Here is a 16,805-nt window from a genome sequence, read left to right as displayed (position 1 = left end):
AACGCTCCCGGGGAAAAGCGTCACTGAACTCAACATAATTTTGAAAACTGCAAGAATAGTTAGAAGTTTCCCTGTTTCATGCAGCCTTCAGTATTCTGGTGGAGCAGATCAGGCACTTTCAGTGCTACCTGAGGCTTTTGTCATCCTTTTCACACAGTATCTGTGGCTCTGTTCTGGTCTCCCACCCTAAAAGATGAGACTCTTTAATCTCTTTGTTGAGGAAATGTGCTTCTGCCCATTAATGGAAACAGGACTGAATGATCTGTGCAAACAGAACAAATATGAGAAAATATGTACATTATAGAAAAATGTTATATATTTGAGATATTATCTAGCTATCTCTGAAGGTCTGTATTTTTAAAATCATGTTAAAATAGATGGTCTAATTTTTTATGTACTGCGAAGAAGTATGCAAAGTCCCTTTATGCTGACCCCCCAGGCATTCACGTGGCCAGCTCTGATTTTTATGGGACGCAGGTGTGATGCAGTTGAGGTACGATCTCCCACCCAGGGTCCGAACTTCGCCAATGCACCTAGCTTGCTGAAAAGCAGCCCCAAGTAGTGAAACATTTCGTAGCCATTCCTGCTGGTGTGATGGTGGGTCAGTGTTGTAAGGAGGGGGTGAGGGGCAGCGGGCAGACGAGGAGGCACGGGTGCAGCAATGACTGCCTCCTGCTCTGCCCATGTCAGGTCTCTAGCCCAGACACAAAAGTGCATGGACGACGACGCCCCCCAGGCCCCACATCTCGTGAACGTGTGGAATATGTTACGCCAGGCTGGCACCGGTATTAGCAATCTTCAGGTTGCCAAGACTTTAAGGTGTCTGAGGTCCGCTTGTCAGAAAGATGGAAATAGCTGATTTACAGTGAGTCACTGAACAGCTCTGAGCTGCTCAGATGGCAGCCTCCCAAAACAGGCATCTGAAGTAACTTCACTTTCCTGCACCACATAAAATGCCAGGCACTTTTCTTCAAGTTGAGCCACATATCGCTTCCCTCCCGTTTGGGAGCATGGGCCGCGGCCCCCGCTCAGGTTTTCCTGCCAAGAGCATGAGCCAACCTTGTCCAGCAGAGGGAATTGACTTTTCCACTTCTTGGCTATCATCCCTCTGAATGATCTAGCGGGTGACTCCAGACACAGTTTATTTCATTTATTTTTTTCTCATCAGCTCTTGAAAGTTCCAGTTGGGCCTGCTAATTTCTTCCATAACCTTATGAAAACACAGCTTTTATAGCTGGGCTTTCCCAGAAGCTCTATACCAGGGATCTGGCACACTGACTGCATGTGTCGTTAGCAGCTAGTTAGGGTCTGCCTGCGTATGTATGTATTGCATGCTTCACATCATTGTATACAGCAGTGCCTAGGGCAAGATTGCAAGGCACTTGAGTACCCTTGGCTCCATGTTGATACTTTAAATGAAGGCCTAGGAACAGATAGCTGGATTGCAGAGATGGGAGGGGAATGTGAAATGAAGGGAAGAGGCAGAAAATGGAAAGCAGAGAGGGAAAGGAGCCTGAAAATCAAGCAGAGAGGCTGTGACAGAAGAGTGCAGCCAAGTCTCTCTGTAGGCAGCTGGCAGCACACTGCGCTGTGGTATGGGGCATGGCGATGCCCAAGGTCCTGCTCGCTCCTGGCAGGGAGAAGGGGTCGCCTGGGGAGGTGATGCAAAGCACTCTTAGCAAAATCAGGACGTAGGGTTGTCTGTGCCACTGCGTTGCCACTGCGTTGCAGAGGGTCCCTGTGCCAAGGACCTGATGCTAGCACTGCAATGAAAAGAAACGCTTGTGGAGGCCGAGCTTCCTCCACACCCTGCAGGGAGCAGGGAAAGGCAATGGGTTTGCACCGCTGGGAGACCTTCAGGAAATCAGCTTGGGGAGCTGCCAGGTATTGCAAGTGCTTTAGAAAAAAAGAGTACTAAAAAAAATTGCTAATGTAGAGCTGGAGAAAGAAGTTTTTTTCCTCAGTAGACAAAAGAGGAAAGTCAAGAAATGCCAGATGCTGTAATGGACACATGCTTTCATAAAGTGGAAGGATCGCCCGTGGCTTGAGACTGCTCTTCTTCTCCAAGCCAGTACTGCACACATGGACAAGTATGTGTGACTTAAAAGGGTTTGCTATTTTTACTTTCCCAAGATTTGAGCCTATTAACTGGTATGTGTGAGTGTTGAGACACAAGCAAGAACTACTGGTACCAGAATTTTAACAACAATTGTAAACAGAATAAAGGCAGTATTATCGCCAAGGCGGCCAGCATTGTTGGATTAAAGAGCAAGGCTGGTTCCTGAGTGAGTAATACTACATTCTCCAGCCCACTGGGCTCTGTATCTGCACCCTGGTGCCTAGACCAGCCATGTCAGGAGATGCCGCAGCTCCCTTCCAGCCCACGTTCCTGGGGGTTTGCCATGGAAACCGGGATGCGGGCGATTACAGCTGCACCGCGTGGATTGGGGATGGGGCTGGGGTGAGCAACGGACACAGAAATGGGGCTGGAGCCAGGAGCGAGGTGGGGAGCTGCACTGCTGCATGGTGAACGGCCAAATGCAGGCTTTCAGGGCCTGTATAGACAAAAAAATGTCCCAGTATTAATAATCAGTCATTCTGTAATTAGCATTAAATATGATCATTTCCAGGACCAGTGGAAACCTGGTCCTGTGGAAACCTGGCAGTGTATAAAGGAAATGTGCAAAGAAGCAAGCTAATATTTCCGTATACAGCAAGCCATATGCTTTCCATAGGCTTATGGAAAGGAGTGAGAGCTGGACTGAAAAGGTCAGTCATGCTCCGCAACAGACGTGATGGAGGAGCTCACGTGGGCATAGCCATCGGTTTAGCTATTAACAGCGTAACCCCCATGGAAAGGTAATTCCTGTATAGACTCAGCCCTGACTCACGGGTTTGTGGGGGTGAAAAATGTAGAAGAAAGAGTGGCAAAACACCAAAGATGGTGAAAGGAAGGAGAGAAGACTGAGTGAGGTAGGGAGGGGAAGAGGAGCTGGGGGAGTGAAGGGGAAACCTTCCCAGCTCCGGGGGCAATCAGGCATTTCAGTAGGTTTGAGGGAAACGGCGTGGAGAGGTAAAGCAGTAAGATAAGGCCCTGTGAGAACGTGGAGACAGACAGACATGTGCAAGAGACCTACAGCTGAAGGAGGGGACCTGCAAGAGAAGGGATTAGTGGGCAGAGGAAGCAGCTGAGAGGCTTAGATATGGAGCAGGTAAGGAAAAAAGTTGATTTTGAAAAATTATTATTCTCTGCTTTTTCTTCTAGGCAAACTTTGTCCAAAATATATCACTGTCCTTAAAAGACTTGGCTTGAGTCATGCTGCAGCTGCCTATCATCTTTTCAGGCCAGGCTGCACCTTCCCAGTCCCAATGGCCCAGGAGGCATTTCCAAATACACCCTTAGACCCTCATCAGCCCCCTCCAAGGGCACCCAGATACTTTCTGTGCTTTGCCGGAGGTTTTCCCTCCCTGGCCTCAACCACAGGCACCTCCCTCTGCCCTTCAGGTGGGGCGAGCTATTTGGTGTCGAGTCCAGCCCCGCGCAGCCTTCCCGGGGGGCGCAGGGCAGGGGCAGGCACCGCAGGCAGGGCACCGAGAGGTCTCGCTCCATCACGGAGGAGAAGGAGAGCCAAAGTGCGGCAGAGAGTGAGGAAACAGGGTTCAGCGATGACTCGTGGAAATGCGTTTCTCTGAGGAAAAGGGAATGGGAGATCTTTTCGCTGAAAGGTTTAGCTTACCTGGCTTTTTTTCCCCATCTAAATCCCTTTGAAGATTACCGCGCTGCACTCCCCTAGTCTGGATGTGCAGCTGCTCACAGCAGGTTGCAAGGGGCACTTAATTTCTTGAGTGCTGCAGGAAGACTAGGTCTTAGAGAGGCTGGGGGTCATGGTCAGCAGTGGGTGCCACCATGTGAGCACAGCAACTTCAGGACTGGTGAAGCAAGCCCCGGAAACCCCGTCCCATGGCTGTAAATAGGTGACTGTGATTGATGGGGATGCTTCGGAGAAAGGACAGATTTTGGGAGACTGTTGCAAAAGGATGTTGCCACCTCAGGACGTGTCTGACAGGGGCCGCTCCTCAGAGGGGCCACACAGGCTGGCAGTCTATGGGAAAGGCGAGCGGAAGCAGCGGCAGTGCTGTCCCTGCCTTGTCCTTGACAGCTTGCTGCCTCGGTCCCTTCTGCGTAGTTGCAGCCGTGGGCAGGGGGGACAGAGTGGATGGGGATGGTGCCATGCCAGCCCTGCATGGAGAGTGGCTGGGGCAGCCCTCTTCATCCCTAAAGCCTTACACTCACCCTTTAAGCAGGTTTTGCAGCAGGGGGGGATCTCGACCCGTGTAAAGGCAGTGTGGAAGTTTTGTGCCTTGACAGCAGTGAGTCCAAGTGCAAACCGTGTGTGATCTGAATATCCTACAGTTACACCTTGGAAACCCTAATAAAGCTGCCTCTGAACCGTATACGTGGAGCAGACGCCGGGACCGGGAGACAGAGGCACCTTTTTTACTCCTTGGGAGCGCCCACTGGGGTAAGTGACATTTGGCTGGGGCACCGCCAGATCGCCGGGCCAAAGGCTCAAGCCCCGCAGCCCTCTGAAAGCCACCTCTACTTTTAAGGGTTGTGTGTTCAAAGTGGTGTGTGTTGGCCTCAGTAAACAACTTCGCAGAGAAGGCAAAGCAGAGCTGTGCAACACTTGATGTGCTGCCTGCGGTCTGGGGGATAATAACTTGGTGCTGCCCGTAGCTGGTCAAAACTCTTCTTTAAGGCAGACGATGGAGAAACATTGTCTGGCACTGTATTGCCAGGATTTGGCCCAGCTGATGAACTGTCGAAGGGTTCGATAAGATAGGATAATTCTTCCAAGTCGTTTTTGCCCCACGTTGCACAGCGTATAATGAAATAAGGAGATTCAGGAGGGTTAAACCAGCTAAAGGAAGGCAGCGATCTCACGGAGCTGCACATCCTCTTTGATGAATGCCATCTTTTCTCGCCTTTCAGGCATGGGCCTGAGCTGTGCCTTAGATTGCATCAGGCTTTTACGATAATTTCTGAGAGCTCAGCTTTTGTAGATTCACTTCTACATGAAAAGTTCTTGAAAAGTGCAGTAGTCAGCAATTTCACAACAAAGCAATTTTTCCACAAGTATTAATGTAATTAAGGGGATGTGTGGCATGTGTGCTGGAGCTTAAGAAACCCAATTTAAATACACAGGGACAATAGATATGACAAGGACGATGGAGAGGCAGGAACAGGATCATCACCTGAATTTTGGAGCCTGTCTTTTTGCTGGCTGGAGAAGCTGGTCGCTTTTTTAAATTGAAATCAAAAGGTGGATGCTCACTGCTGTGAGATTCTGATCATTAGATGTGTCATCAAATCCTGCAATGCACCAGTGACCTTGTCTGACCACTCTTGGAGCGGGTCATCACGGGGGGGGAGATCTCAGCCTCCTCCTCTACAAGACCAAATGCCCCATGTGCATCTCCCAGTGTGAGTGCTCTTGCTGCCTCTTTCTAAATGGCTGCATTTTTGTCGTCATGGCCGTCTTCCTCAGGTACCTGCTGCTTGTCAAGGTCAATCAAGTCACTCAGGAGTGAACCACGGTAAAACGGGGTTAAGGCAACGCTTAGCAGAGCAGGGTATGAAATGATCGGTCACAGAAGTCCTGACTGATGCACAGAAGCAGTGGGGTTGAGGTGGAAGGGCTGTTGCAGTGGGAGAGGCTGCGCCCACCTCAGAATAGCTGTGGGGATAGCCTACGGGATAGCCTAGGGGATTAGCCTACTGGATAGGCTATGGGATAGACTGTAAAATAGCCTAGAGGATAGCCTAAGGGGTAGCCTCCAGGACAGCTTACGGGATAGACTGTAACATAGCCTAGGGGATAGCTTACAGGATAGCCCACGGGATAGCCCTACAGTGGCAAGGGCTCTCTCCTGGAAGACTTCAAGTACCTGCTCCAAGCTGACAGAGGAAGGATGGGAAGCAAAGGCTTGCACCTCCCAAAAGTGTCACCTTGCTGCTGGCTCTGAGGGCGTTAAGAGTACCGCTGGCTTCAGTCCAAAAGGCCAGCTTGGCTCTGGCTCCCGGACTGGCTCTGGGACCCACTCAGCCCTGCCAGCTCTTACGAATCCCCTTCGCACAGCGAACGAGCCCTGCCTGCGTGTTGCAGGGGGCAGCCGAGGCTGCACATCATGCCGTAGCCCGCAGGGCCACGGTGGCCTCCTCTGCGGGTCAGTTGCGTCTCGCTCAAGTTGCAGCGAGGGCCTGGGGGTGGGCAGGGAAGGCAGCAGGGACCCCGCTGCCGCAAGCCCAACTCTCCCAGACTGCAGCACAGAAGAGGCAAGGAAATGTTTTTGCAGCTCCTCTGTCGGAAGCCTCAGAAAACACCGAGAACTAACGCGCACAGGACAAGCTGTTTCCAGCTGCTGTGCGTGCTTGCAGCCCATCAGACAGCCTCTCCCCTGTGAGGATGGAGGAGCCGCTGCCTCCAAAGCTCTCCCCTCCGTGACCGTCACCCGCCGCCGCTGCTGCTTCAGCTCCCCACAGGCGCAGGCACTGCAGCACAGCACAGACACGCAGCAGATGGCATTTGGCATCCGCTCAGAGAATCGGCCGTCAGATGCTTTGCTCCCTCCTGGTTTTCGGCTGCGCCTTCCCATGGGAGACGCCTTTGCCAGGATACTTCACGTTCCTTTAAATAACAAATTCCTTCGCGCCGGGGGTGGCACGGATGGCATTGGGCGAGAGCGTGGGCTTTATGCTTTCTTTGTGCTTCTGGAGCTTACAGGGGAAAAAAAGCTGCTGCTTTTTCTTCCCATCCTTGTAAGGGTAACGGGAGGGATGTGGAAATTAAGCTGCTGAGTTTGGGCTGAGACGGTCCGAGCTCCGGCTGCGGTGGGTGTGTGAAAGGACACTTCCAGTGCAGGGCACGGCTGGGAGCCTGTCACACTGCTTGCAGGGTGCGGGCAGCTCACCGGAACGGTCGCCACTAATTAGTAACTACGGTCCTAGTTCAGCATAAAAACGAATGACATCTCTCACCGCCCTGAAGAAGGAGGGTTTTTCCCCCCCCTCCCCGGCCCCCCCAGGGGGTAAGTGCCACTTGGTCTTGTGTGTAACAGGAGCTGGTCAGCCCCAGGGTCAGAGCAGCAGCTCTCAGCCCTAAAGCCAAGAGGGGTTGTTGCTATGGGAATGGAGAGGGCACTTGCAGACAGCATCTGGAGCCTGTGTCTTTCCCTGTCCGAGGCAGCTGGATTTGGAGGGAAGCAAAACTAAAAGGAGGTGGCAGAGAGAGACCATGCATGCATGTTAGAGGAGGGACCTTCCCAGAATGAGAGTACAGTGGGATACAGAAGAGCGGGGACACCAAACTGTCAGGCAGCGGTGGCTCGGCTTGGTAGGATAAACCTTATTTTCTGCTCTGTTTGACACTGGAAAAAAGTCCAGTGAAAGCCCAACTGTAGCAAGATGGGATCTGCCTCCTCAACTTACCGGCCCAGGTGTATTTATTTGGATATTGATGGAAGAATTCAAAAGGTACTTTTGCTGTTTTTCACAAAGTAGCGTCTCCGGACGCAGCAGCGGCTGTGGGCTGTGTTTGCTGCACGACCTATTTCTGTAATGCGAGTTAGACGCGTGTTTGCATTCAGCTCCGTGGCGGGCTTCAAATCTCTTTTTAAGGGGGAGGGGGGGGATATGCAGCGGCTTCTGCTTTGTACATGGATGTTTATTTAAAGGGGAAGGGGAGGCTGGGAGCAGGGGAGGGCTGGGTGCTTCCAGCTCTCACTGCCGGTGTGGGGATCCCTGGTTTAGCAGCCGTGCAGGCTTCCTCTCCTGGAGTAGCGTCGCGATGTGTTTACAAAGTTTTGCCTGCGAAGAGGTTTTCACCCAAGCAGTGGGAGCCGGAAAGCACGGCGTGCCGAGTTATTTGGAGGTTGCTGGCCAGGGGGTTGTAGTGATGGGCATTTTCCTACCGCCAAGCTGAACGGCAGGCAGGTGCCCGGCTGCTGTGCAATGGGGTGTGCCGCTGCATCGCCGGGGGGCTGCGGGGTCCCCGCCACCTTTGCCAAGTTGTTCGTAAATGATGATAAACGTTAATTAAAACTTTCACTTCCATTACCCTGCCTTGTGTGCTTAACCACGGTTGACAGCACAGGGAAGACTGCGGGAGAAATACATTCTGGCTAAAAGGGAGAGCTCGCACACTGTTGAGCTGACAGCCCACCGCTTTTAAACAGAAACAATGCCACCGCGTTTTTGCAAGTCTTTTTTTTTCTTCTTTTTGTCAGCAATTCTTTGGCCACAAACCAAGTGCCTTTTTTGTAATACAGAGCCGCTGCGAGGCTCAAGAGCAAGTAAACTCTGACTTGCAAAATTCAAATCTCTCTCTGTTGTCTTCCTGCTCTAAATTTTCATTTCACCCAGCCTCGCCTTTATTTGTCCTTTAAAAAGAAACAGCAAAGATACCCTTTCCCTTCCCTCCCCTTTGCTGTATGAGTGACCGCAGAAACGAGGTAAAGGGAGAGCTGATACAGTCCCGTCCCACCGCACACATCTCCGATGCCTACGGTCCCCTCTGCCACTGCCCTGGAGACCCACCGTGACCGCCAAAGCCGTGCCCTCAGGAACAAGACCTCGGAGAATCCAAATCTGCACCAGGTTCCCCAGAGCAGGCTGCTCCTCTTCATCCATCTCAGGGCTTAGACATGATGGTGGTCCCTCTGCCGCCACGGGCTCCTCCGTACCGGCGGGCAGGAGCGTGCCGGCTCTGCTGAGCTGAGGGCGCCGCTTCTCTTTTGCCGGAGCTTAATGAGTTGGTTGCCTGACGGCCCCTAGAAGCAAGGCTTGTACGGAGCTCCCCGGCACCTTTACATTTCAGTACGAAAATGTTTTGGCATTTTGAAAGGGTGGCGAGTGTTTCCATAGATGTTGGTAAAGCACATTGTCTGTCATCTATGCTGGTTTTTAAAAAAAAAAAAAAAGCATTTCTCAGAACCAGTCTCTAGAGAGTACTTTTGACACTAAAATCGCAGAAGAGGCACAATCACATGAGCAAGCAAATGCAAACTCAGGCGGTATCAAGGGGTTTTTTGCTCGATAAACGTTATCTGTTTCTTTTGTCAGATGTGAAATTCCATCTGTGCAATGTTTGGAAGGATTCCTGCAGTACAAATGCTGTGTAAACGGGGTTCACCCAGGGGTAAGCAGGGCATATCTCAGATTCTCATGCCTCCTCAGTAACAACATCATTAGAAAGAAAAAAAAAACCGAAGCCAACCCTTAATCTTCCAAGGAATGCAGTATTGGAGGCTTCTAAAGGGAACTCATTAAATCAATGCTGAGCTACTCGTCAACCCAGTAATGAGGTATGAGCTTCATTATAACAGCACTTGTTGAGTTTGAAAGGGCTCAGCTCCAACTTGCAACTGGCTTGCTGGATATCACAGAGTCGTGCAATAGAACTGGGCATCCTACGCTAGTGCTAGTTGTGATGGCAATTATTCGCAGGTAATTTTGTGTTTCCACGGCCTGATCCTGAATTTCTACTGGTGCAGCCACAGGGCGTGCTACTGACTTCGGGAGAAGTTGTTTTGCCTCGGCACTGGGGTAAATGAAGGGACAAACCAGGCTCAGAGCACCACATGCCGCCTCCCCCGGGAACCTGCACGTTGCAGATGAGCACTGGAAAGTGCTCCGCAACAGGAGCGTGGAATTAAGCTAAGTAGGTTTGTGTGTCGGCAGGTCCGGAGGGGCACAGTGAGGAGGGCAAAGGGATGCGGCGACTGAAGGCGAGTTTGCTGGCTGTGAAACCCTTCTCATTAGTCGTTGAAATAAAGGAGGCATCGTCAGCAGGGGTTGAACGCAGGACCGCGCCCGAGGCCAGCACGTCCCAGAGGAAGGGCTGAGGTCCATACCTGCAAGGCCAGTGCCATGCACACCCAGGAGTCTAGTAGCCTCTGTGGGAGGGCGGTGGGAGGCTGGGAGCAGAGGGGAGCCCAGCCCAGTGCTGCCGTGCATCACTCCTACATCACACTGGGGTAGCCTAGCCCTCGCCTCCGTAACTTCCTCGGCTCCTGCCCTTTGCCCTCGTCCCCATCCTGCCCACACCCACAAAGGCTCCTGGTCCTTTGTCACAGTTTGATAAACTGACCTTTCAGAGGCATGGGCAGGCACAAAATGATCTTCAACAAAGCTGACCGCAAGGACGGGCTCTCCTCCAGCGGGCAGGGTTGACTGAGCCTCTCCCCATCCTGGGGCAGCAAGGGCTCTGCTTTGGGAGGGACGTGAGATGACCCACCCCAGCCCAGCAGACACCAACCATGGAACCCCCACAGGCACCTGAGCTGAAGACCCCCAAATGGCTTTTGTGTCCACCAGGGGAAGGCTTCGGGCTGCTGGTAGCTGTGTCCTGGCCAAGGGGCAGGGGATGGGGGACTCCCATGGGGCGGCCACCTGCCGAGCTGGTGGAGGTAGAGCCGAACGCAAAGCAGGAGGTGGAGGGGACAGCCGTGCCAGGGCTGTGGGAGAGGGAAGATCAAAGGCTTCACGGCATTACAGCCGCACGCTGAACCGGGGCTCTGTGCAAACTGGCTTCAAAGAGGTCACTTGTTCTTGGAGCTGATTGAAAAATGAAATTACAGCGTAACGCGCTTCCTATCCGGTGCCTGCGTAAAGGGGATGCACACCTGGGGGAAACAAGCGCTGCTCGGTTTATTTATTTTTAAAGAATCCTCTCACCCAGAGACACGCAGCAGTTTGTTACCTGTCTGCCTGGACACACACCTCCCTCTGTGCTTCACACGCGTGCCCGTGGCTTAGCTCCCCCCTGAAACACGTCTGTGTCCCACCCCGCCACAGCCTGGTCTGCTGCCAGGCAAAGGAGAAGACGGCGGGACGGGGGCAAGCCGTGGCCGTGTTTCATATAGGATAAAGGGATCTTGCAGTACCACCGTGGACGGGATTTCTCCTTGTTCCTGGAGTGCCACTAGATGGGGTCAAGCACCCAAACCCCCAAACCTGCCAGGGTAGAACTGAGGTTTGCTCTGCCAAACTTAGCCAGATCTGGAGTCTTACTTTCCTTCATAACTCTATTAACCCTTTGGCTGCATTTTTAAGAAAAATTCCAGTTGAGTCTGTTTCGAATTAAAAATCCACCAGCAAGAAAATGTTCCCCAGCTCATGCCCAATTTTTTTCCGTGAAGAAGCTACTGGGGAACATTTTCTTTTGACCTTTGAGATTTAAATGGTAGCAGAGCCGAACCAGCCAGTGGCCTTATTCCCAGGTGGGTGGCTTCATGGCTCTCGTTTTCAAATGTCACAGGGTAGTGGCTTTGCTTACAGAGTTGTAAGGAGTTCCTCTGAGAAAAATGCTTAATTCGAGAGGATTTCTGTTTCCACTGTCTTAATCAACATCATATTTGTAACAAGGATGGAAAGTCAGAGGGGTACAGAGCCTGAACTAACTGGAAAAAGGAAAATGACCGCTGCCTTTGTCAAGGATTCTATGAAATCAGTCAGGCTGGTATTTTCTTCCTCTTCAGAAAGCAAGTAAAGAATTTTGGAGTCATTTTGCTGGTTTACTGAGTCATTCTGGATGCCAAACAGAGAAATTACCTTCTTTTTTTTTCTCAAGGGAATGTATTGAGTCCGGCCTTTCTGGGTGTCCACTGTACTGACCTGTGGAGCGGGACACTGAGCCATGCACAGCCATTGTTCCTCTTGGCCCGAGGTCCACAATGAACAGAACGGTGCTAAGACTGCGTTTTGGTGCTGTGGTTATTGCATTGAAATGTCAGCACATAGGAATCGTTTCTGTCATGTAAGATTTTCATTTTAATTAGAGCAACAGCAACTGTGGTACAAATGCCTAGAGTCTTGCAAACCCAACAGATTTTTCCAAAGCTCACCATGCTATTTTTAACGCGCCAAACTGGATTCAGATTAAAAACAAAACACAGCAGAAAAATAATGGCGTGATGATCAGTTCAAGGCGATTAAATATTTTTGCATCCCGGTGACTCTCTCAGCACAGCAGGGCAAGCGTGCTCTGGGGTGCCCATGGACCCCATCCCCTGTCTGTTTGGACTGAGGATTTAGGGCAACACCCTTTAGCTGCTGACCGTCAGAGGGGTGCGCAGAGGGGGCGTTCATGGGCACTTGGGACATGGACACCTCTGGGGGCCACTCTGCCTGGCCGGTGTTTGTAGGTTCTTCCCATGCATGGTCAAGCCGATGCCAAAACCTGCTTTAGCATGGTGAGGTATAAGTACGTTTTTGTGGGATCAAGGCCATTTTCTTAGTGCTGGCAGATCTCTGTGGGTGAGGGAGGGTGCAAGGTAGCACAGCCTGAGTCTGGCCAGTGGTCTTGGCTAACCTTGGCTCTCTGATTGTAGCTGGCCCCAGTGAATTCAAGGGGGCTGCTAGACGTTCTTGTTGTAAAGCAGCAAGAAATGAACAGCTGGTTCCTAAAACTCCATCACATTACAGCACATAAACATTTTAAAGAGTAAAAATGGCTTAAACCCATGCTTTTAAAAAAGTGAAAGAAAATGTCATACTTGAGGCCTCTCTCTCTCCTACTCCTGCTTCTCTTTCCTCCCCAGCGAGGGCTCCTCAGAGCATTTAGGGGCCCAAACCATAATCCCAGCACAGGTCTGTAATTCCAGCGTAGCTCCATAATTCTTCTGTACCCATCACCCAGAAAGGCTTGTTTATTGTTGTTTATCTTTCTGAAGTCACATGCAGACTATTATAGTTATTACAGTTTATGCTCACGTTAGCCAAGACAAAGTGTAAGTTTAACACTTTTCTGCTAGCGTTACCTACAGATTTGGACAAGCCAACCGTAGCAACTTATGCTATTCATATACAACTCTTCTGGCTTAGTACAAACAAGACAAAACCATTTTGTTTCTAGCACCTTTCTAGTGAACTTACTTCTACAGCTGCAAATTGGCCTTTCACTGGCCTCTCACCATACCTGCTTTTCCTTACTCTGTTAACTAACATTACCCTTCTAACAGTCCTATATTATCAAGCATGTTGTAATGTCAGACGCTAATTGTGTGAGTAGTTTTGAAACAAGCAGGCTAGCTTCACTGACATTTAGTGAGGACATTTGGTGCTAACGCATCCTTATTATCCAGTTTACAAAACATTTCAAGCCTAATGCATTAATGTGCTGCAGGGTTAATTGCACTTGGTACTCCATTAGCAGCAAATGTGTGCCCTTTTTATATTAAGAAAAGCCAGAGTACAGACATTTGTGTTATTTGTCAAAGGTTGAAATATTTTTGTCTGCTGCAGAAAATAAGAAACTTTCAGCTCAGCCTCTCACAATCATCAGCCTTGCTGGTTCCTGGTTATATTATGCCATGAATCATTAGTACTGAAAGACTGAATATTAGCAATATGTCCCTTAGTATAGTCAGTAGGTTGCACGAGGCTCTCTTTAATGTAACCTCGCTTCTTCTATGAGTCCCAATGACTCTAAAAAGTAATGAGATCCTTTCTTGGTCATAGTGAAAGAGCCAACCTCTGCCATGCTGTCCCTCTCAATGGACGTCCAAGATTGCCCTGGGGGTCACACGTATGAGTGTATCGTAGACGTTTTCTCTTTCCTGAAAAGAGAAAAACCTCTTTTCCCATAACTGTCTGTTCAGGGATGTTATAGGCATGGGAATTGCGACTTACCATATAGCCACGTGCCTCGGCATCCTGATACGTCAGCTCTGTCTGGCAGCTCCTGTTTCTTCTTTTAGGGTAATGTATATAACTAGGAAACTAGCGGGATTCACCCCATTTAACCATTAACTGTAGCCAGCTAAAAGTTAGTGATGACTGCTCCAAGCTAGTCACACATGCTCCCCTGTAGTCACTGGGCAGGCAGGTGGTATCTCCAGAGGATGATTCATCCCATCTTAAACTGGGTTTCAGAGACGTGTGGGCTGATTTACCCTTTGGAAGTTGTCCTCTTTCTCTGCTGGCAAGAGAGGGAGTCTAGCAGAGCGACATGCATGAGATGCCGAATTTGTAGATGGTTAAAGTTACATCAGACAAATCCCACCCGTACATTTCACTTAGGTGTCGTGTTGAAATGAACGTTGTCAAGCCACGTCACTGCCTGAAGGTAAGTGTGAATCAGCAGGACTGCAGAGCTCCGGCTGTTGGAAGTAAAACATCTACCACGCTCCTCATCCTCTAACAGAAGTGGTGTTTGAAGAGTTTGGGGGAGCTTTCATTTTTGTTCGGACTCTTGGCTGAGGGCTCTCATGTTTTCTTCCCCACACGTGCACATGCACACCCGCACTTATTTTCTGTTCTTCTCTTAGAGGAGCTCCTACTGCATCAAACAGATGGCAAATCTGGCATACTATTTTTAATAACGCCTAACATTTGAAGCTCAGATAAATGGAGTGGTTTTCCAAATATCAACTGTTAATTGGTGCAAGAAATAAAAAATAGACAGATAGTTTGGATATAGTTGGGCTCATGCTATGCTTGTATCTGAATTCAAAGAATGAGAAACCTGGAAGATGTTTAAATATGGGATTTTAAGTAAGGCTCCTGTTGGATATTGGGAACTATGACTGATAGGTCATTTATCGCTATTTTTTGAGGAAGACCTACTTGCTTACACATTTAGAAATATGAACTCCTTCTAGTCATTTCTACAGAATGGTATCTAAAAGTTCTGGATCCTGCTTCATTTTGATATGGACAACATAAGACCACTGGAGAGACAGGGAAAATCACAATGAGAAATTTCACATCAGCCTTCTGCCTTAACAATTCAGAAATCCTCCGTGAAAGCTGCTCTTACAGAAGCAGCAACAATTTTCACAGTCCATACAAGATACATAACTGAGTTTTACCAGACTCTTTTCTGACACACTCTCCTCCAGCCTCATTAGTGAAAGATTATCATTTTAGATTGTTTCAACTCCACAATTTCAGCCCTCACTCTGAACATTGCTCACTGAGCTGAATGAAAGACATCGCCAAGCACTAAAAGTCTTGAACACAGCAGGTTGAGACCAGCAAAAGGAAGTAGGACTCGAAACTGAGGGTACACTGGCTTTGAAAATATTTCTGCATTATTCATTTAGGAATTTTACTAGGGTAAAAAAAAAACAAATGCGAGTTAAATTCTTGGAAGAAAACCCAATTACCAACAGCAGATCAGAACAGGATAACATTCTGGACAGAGTTTGCAGTTTACAGAGAGGATTAGCTGTTCTGAGGATCAAATATAGAACAGAAATTGGATTTGGAAGCTGTGTTTTTACCCATCCTATCTAAAAGCAAAATGTAATATGATTAGTTGTAAACTGGTAGGTTGCAGAGTATGTGCACAATGGTCCCTTAGTAATATCTCCATCACTGTCCGTAATATTGAACTGTTCCTTTGAGAGGGAAAGCCAGCCGGATTACCAGGGCTCTCAATCCCTACTCTTTCTGAGAGGGGTTTTAAAATCCTTGTCCTAGACCAGAGGTGGATACTATGGATTAAGAGACAATGGCCCCTTATTTCAGAGGAAGATGTTTCAAAAAATGCAGAACTGTCTCCAGGAAAGAAACCAGTCCCACAGAAGTGAGCTCTGGGCCAGGAACCAGGCATCCCCATTGAGTCACGCTGTCCTACTTCGCAGTCACTGCATGCTTCATCAAAATATTATTTCCACTCCAAAAAGCCTCAGTTATTATTCATTCTGCTTTTCCCTCCTTTGCTTCACATTACTTTCCAAGGCAGACAGACAGTATTCCCCACTTAAATCAAATGGCTGCTTCTTGGTCTTGATGGAGACTTATTGAAGCAATCAAGCTAAGCATCCAGAGAAGACTAGTTTTCCTGTCATTTTTTTCTACGCATGGTAGAAGTTTTGCTAACAGTAACAAGGACAGAAATATGAAATAATGTTAACTCTCAAATGGGGGAAATGAATTGTTTGCAGATGCTGCATCACTTTTGAGGAATACATTCTTTTGCTCCTGGCACAAATCCAAGGGAAATGCAATTAACAGGGTTTATATGTGGCTGATTTTCTTCATGGCATTTAGTCATCAACCTGCAAGCTGAAGCAGAGGCCTCTGTTTCCCTTTCCCATGCGGTGTATCACTACTATGACCCTGCTTACACATGATTTTGGCTCTGCCTTTGCTTTCAGAAATGACACTGGCAACTGAGTGTCTTGTGTTGACCCGTCTTGCAGGCGACTCTTCTACCACCAGGCAATATTGGAGTCCCTGTGTCCACTCTTTCTTGTAAGAGGTGTGTCAGGAGCTGCATCCCTGGCTTCTTTGGGCTGTGCTGACCTGAGTGACCATGCACTTTTTTGGGGAAACCTGTCTGTGCCCTATACACACGTAATCTTAGCCCACTACCACAGCTGTAGAAACTGCTATGGTCTCCTGTCTTTGGCCTCTGTTATGCTCCATAGCAAGGTCTCAGTCCTGTCCTAAGCAGTGATATCTTCCAGCGCCAGGCATTAATGCAGGGAGTGAGGTGCTGTGAGACATGTCACAGCAGTGGCTTGCCACCCAGGCATAGGAACAGGGACCCAAGCAAGACGATGACTGTGGGTCGGAGGCAGCTGAGACAGGTTTGAAGGAAGATGAAGTCCCTCAGTGCTGACTGTGGGTCTGGATGAGACCCACAAACAGTGCCAGAAAAGTATCATCATGGAGACCCAGCTGAACAGCAATGGCTTCAGGACATCTGCCCAAGCAAGGACATCTTCACAGGACTGGGCAAGATGCTCACTTTGCAGCTAATGCCAACAGGGCTGTCTATCCTCAAAGCTGCAGG

The 16,805-nt window shown here is 49.3% G+C and overlaps 1 protein-coding gene across 3 annotated transcripts in view; it reads left to right on the top strand.

Moving 5' to 3' along the window:
- The first annotated feature begins 7,465 nt into the window (after positions 1-7,465).
- Positions 7,466-16,805, top strand: part of PDE9A (phosphodiesterase 9A) — a 50,270-nt gene continuing 40,930 nt past the window's right edge. For all 3 annotated transcript variants that reach the window (XM_050896983.1, XM_050896975.1, XM_050896968.1), the window contains exon 1: positions 7,466-7,534. In XM_050896983.1, coding sequence (XP_050752940.1) covers positions 7,466-7,534 — 69 coding nt within the window. The remainder of the gene's footprint in view (positions 7,535-16,805) is intronic.

The sequence above is a fragment of the Gymnogyps californianus genome, chromosome 1, assembly GCF_018139145.2.
Source record: "Gymnogyps californianus isolate 813 chromosome 1, ASM1813914v2, whole genome shotgun sequence".
Lineage (NCBI taxonomy): Eukaryota > Metazoa > Chordata > Aves > Accipitriformes > Cathartidae > Gymnogyps > Gymnogyps californianus.
This window is presented reverse-complemented; position numbering and strand designations above follow the sequence as displayed.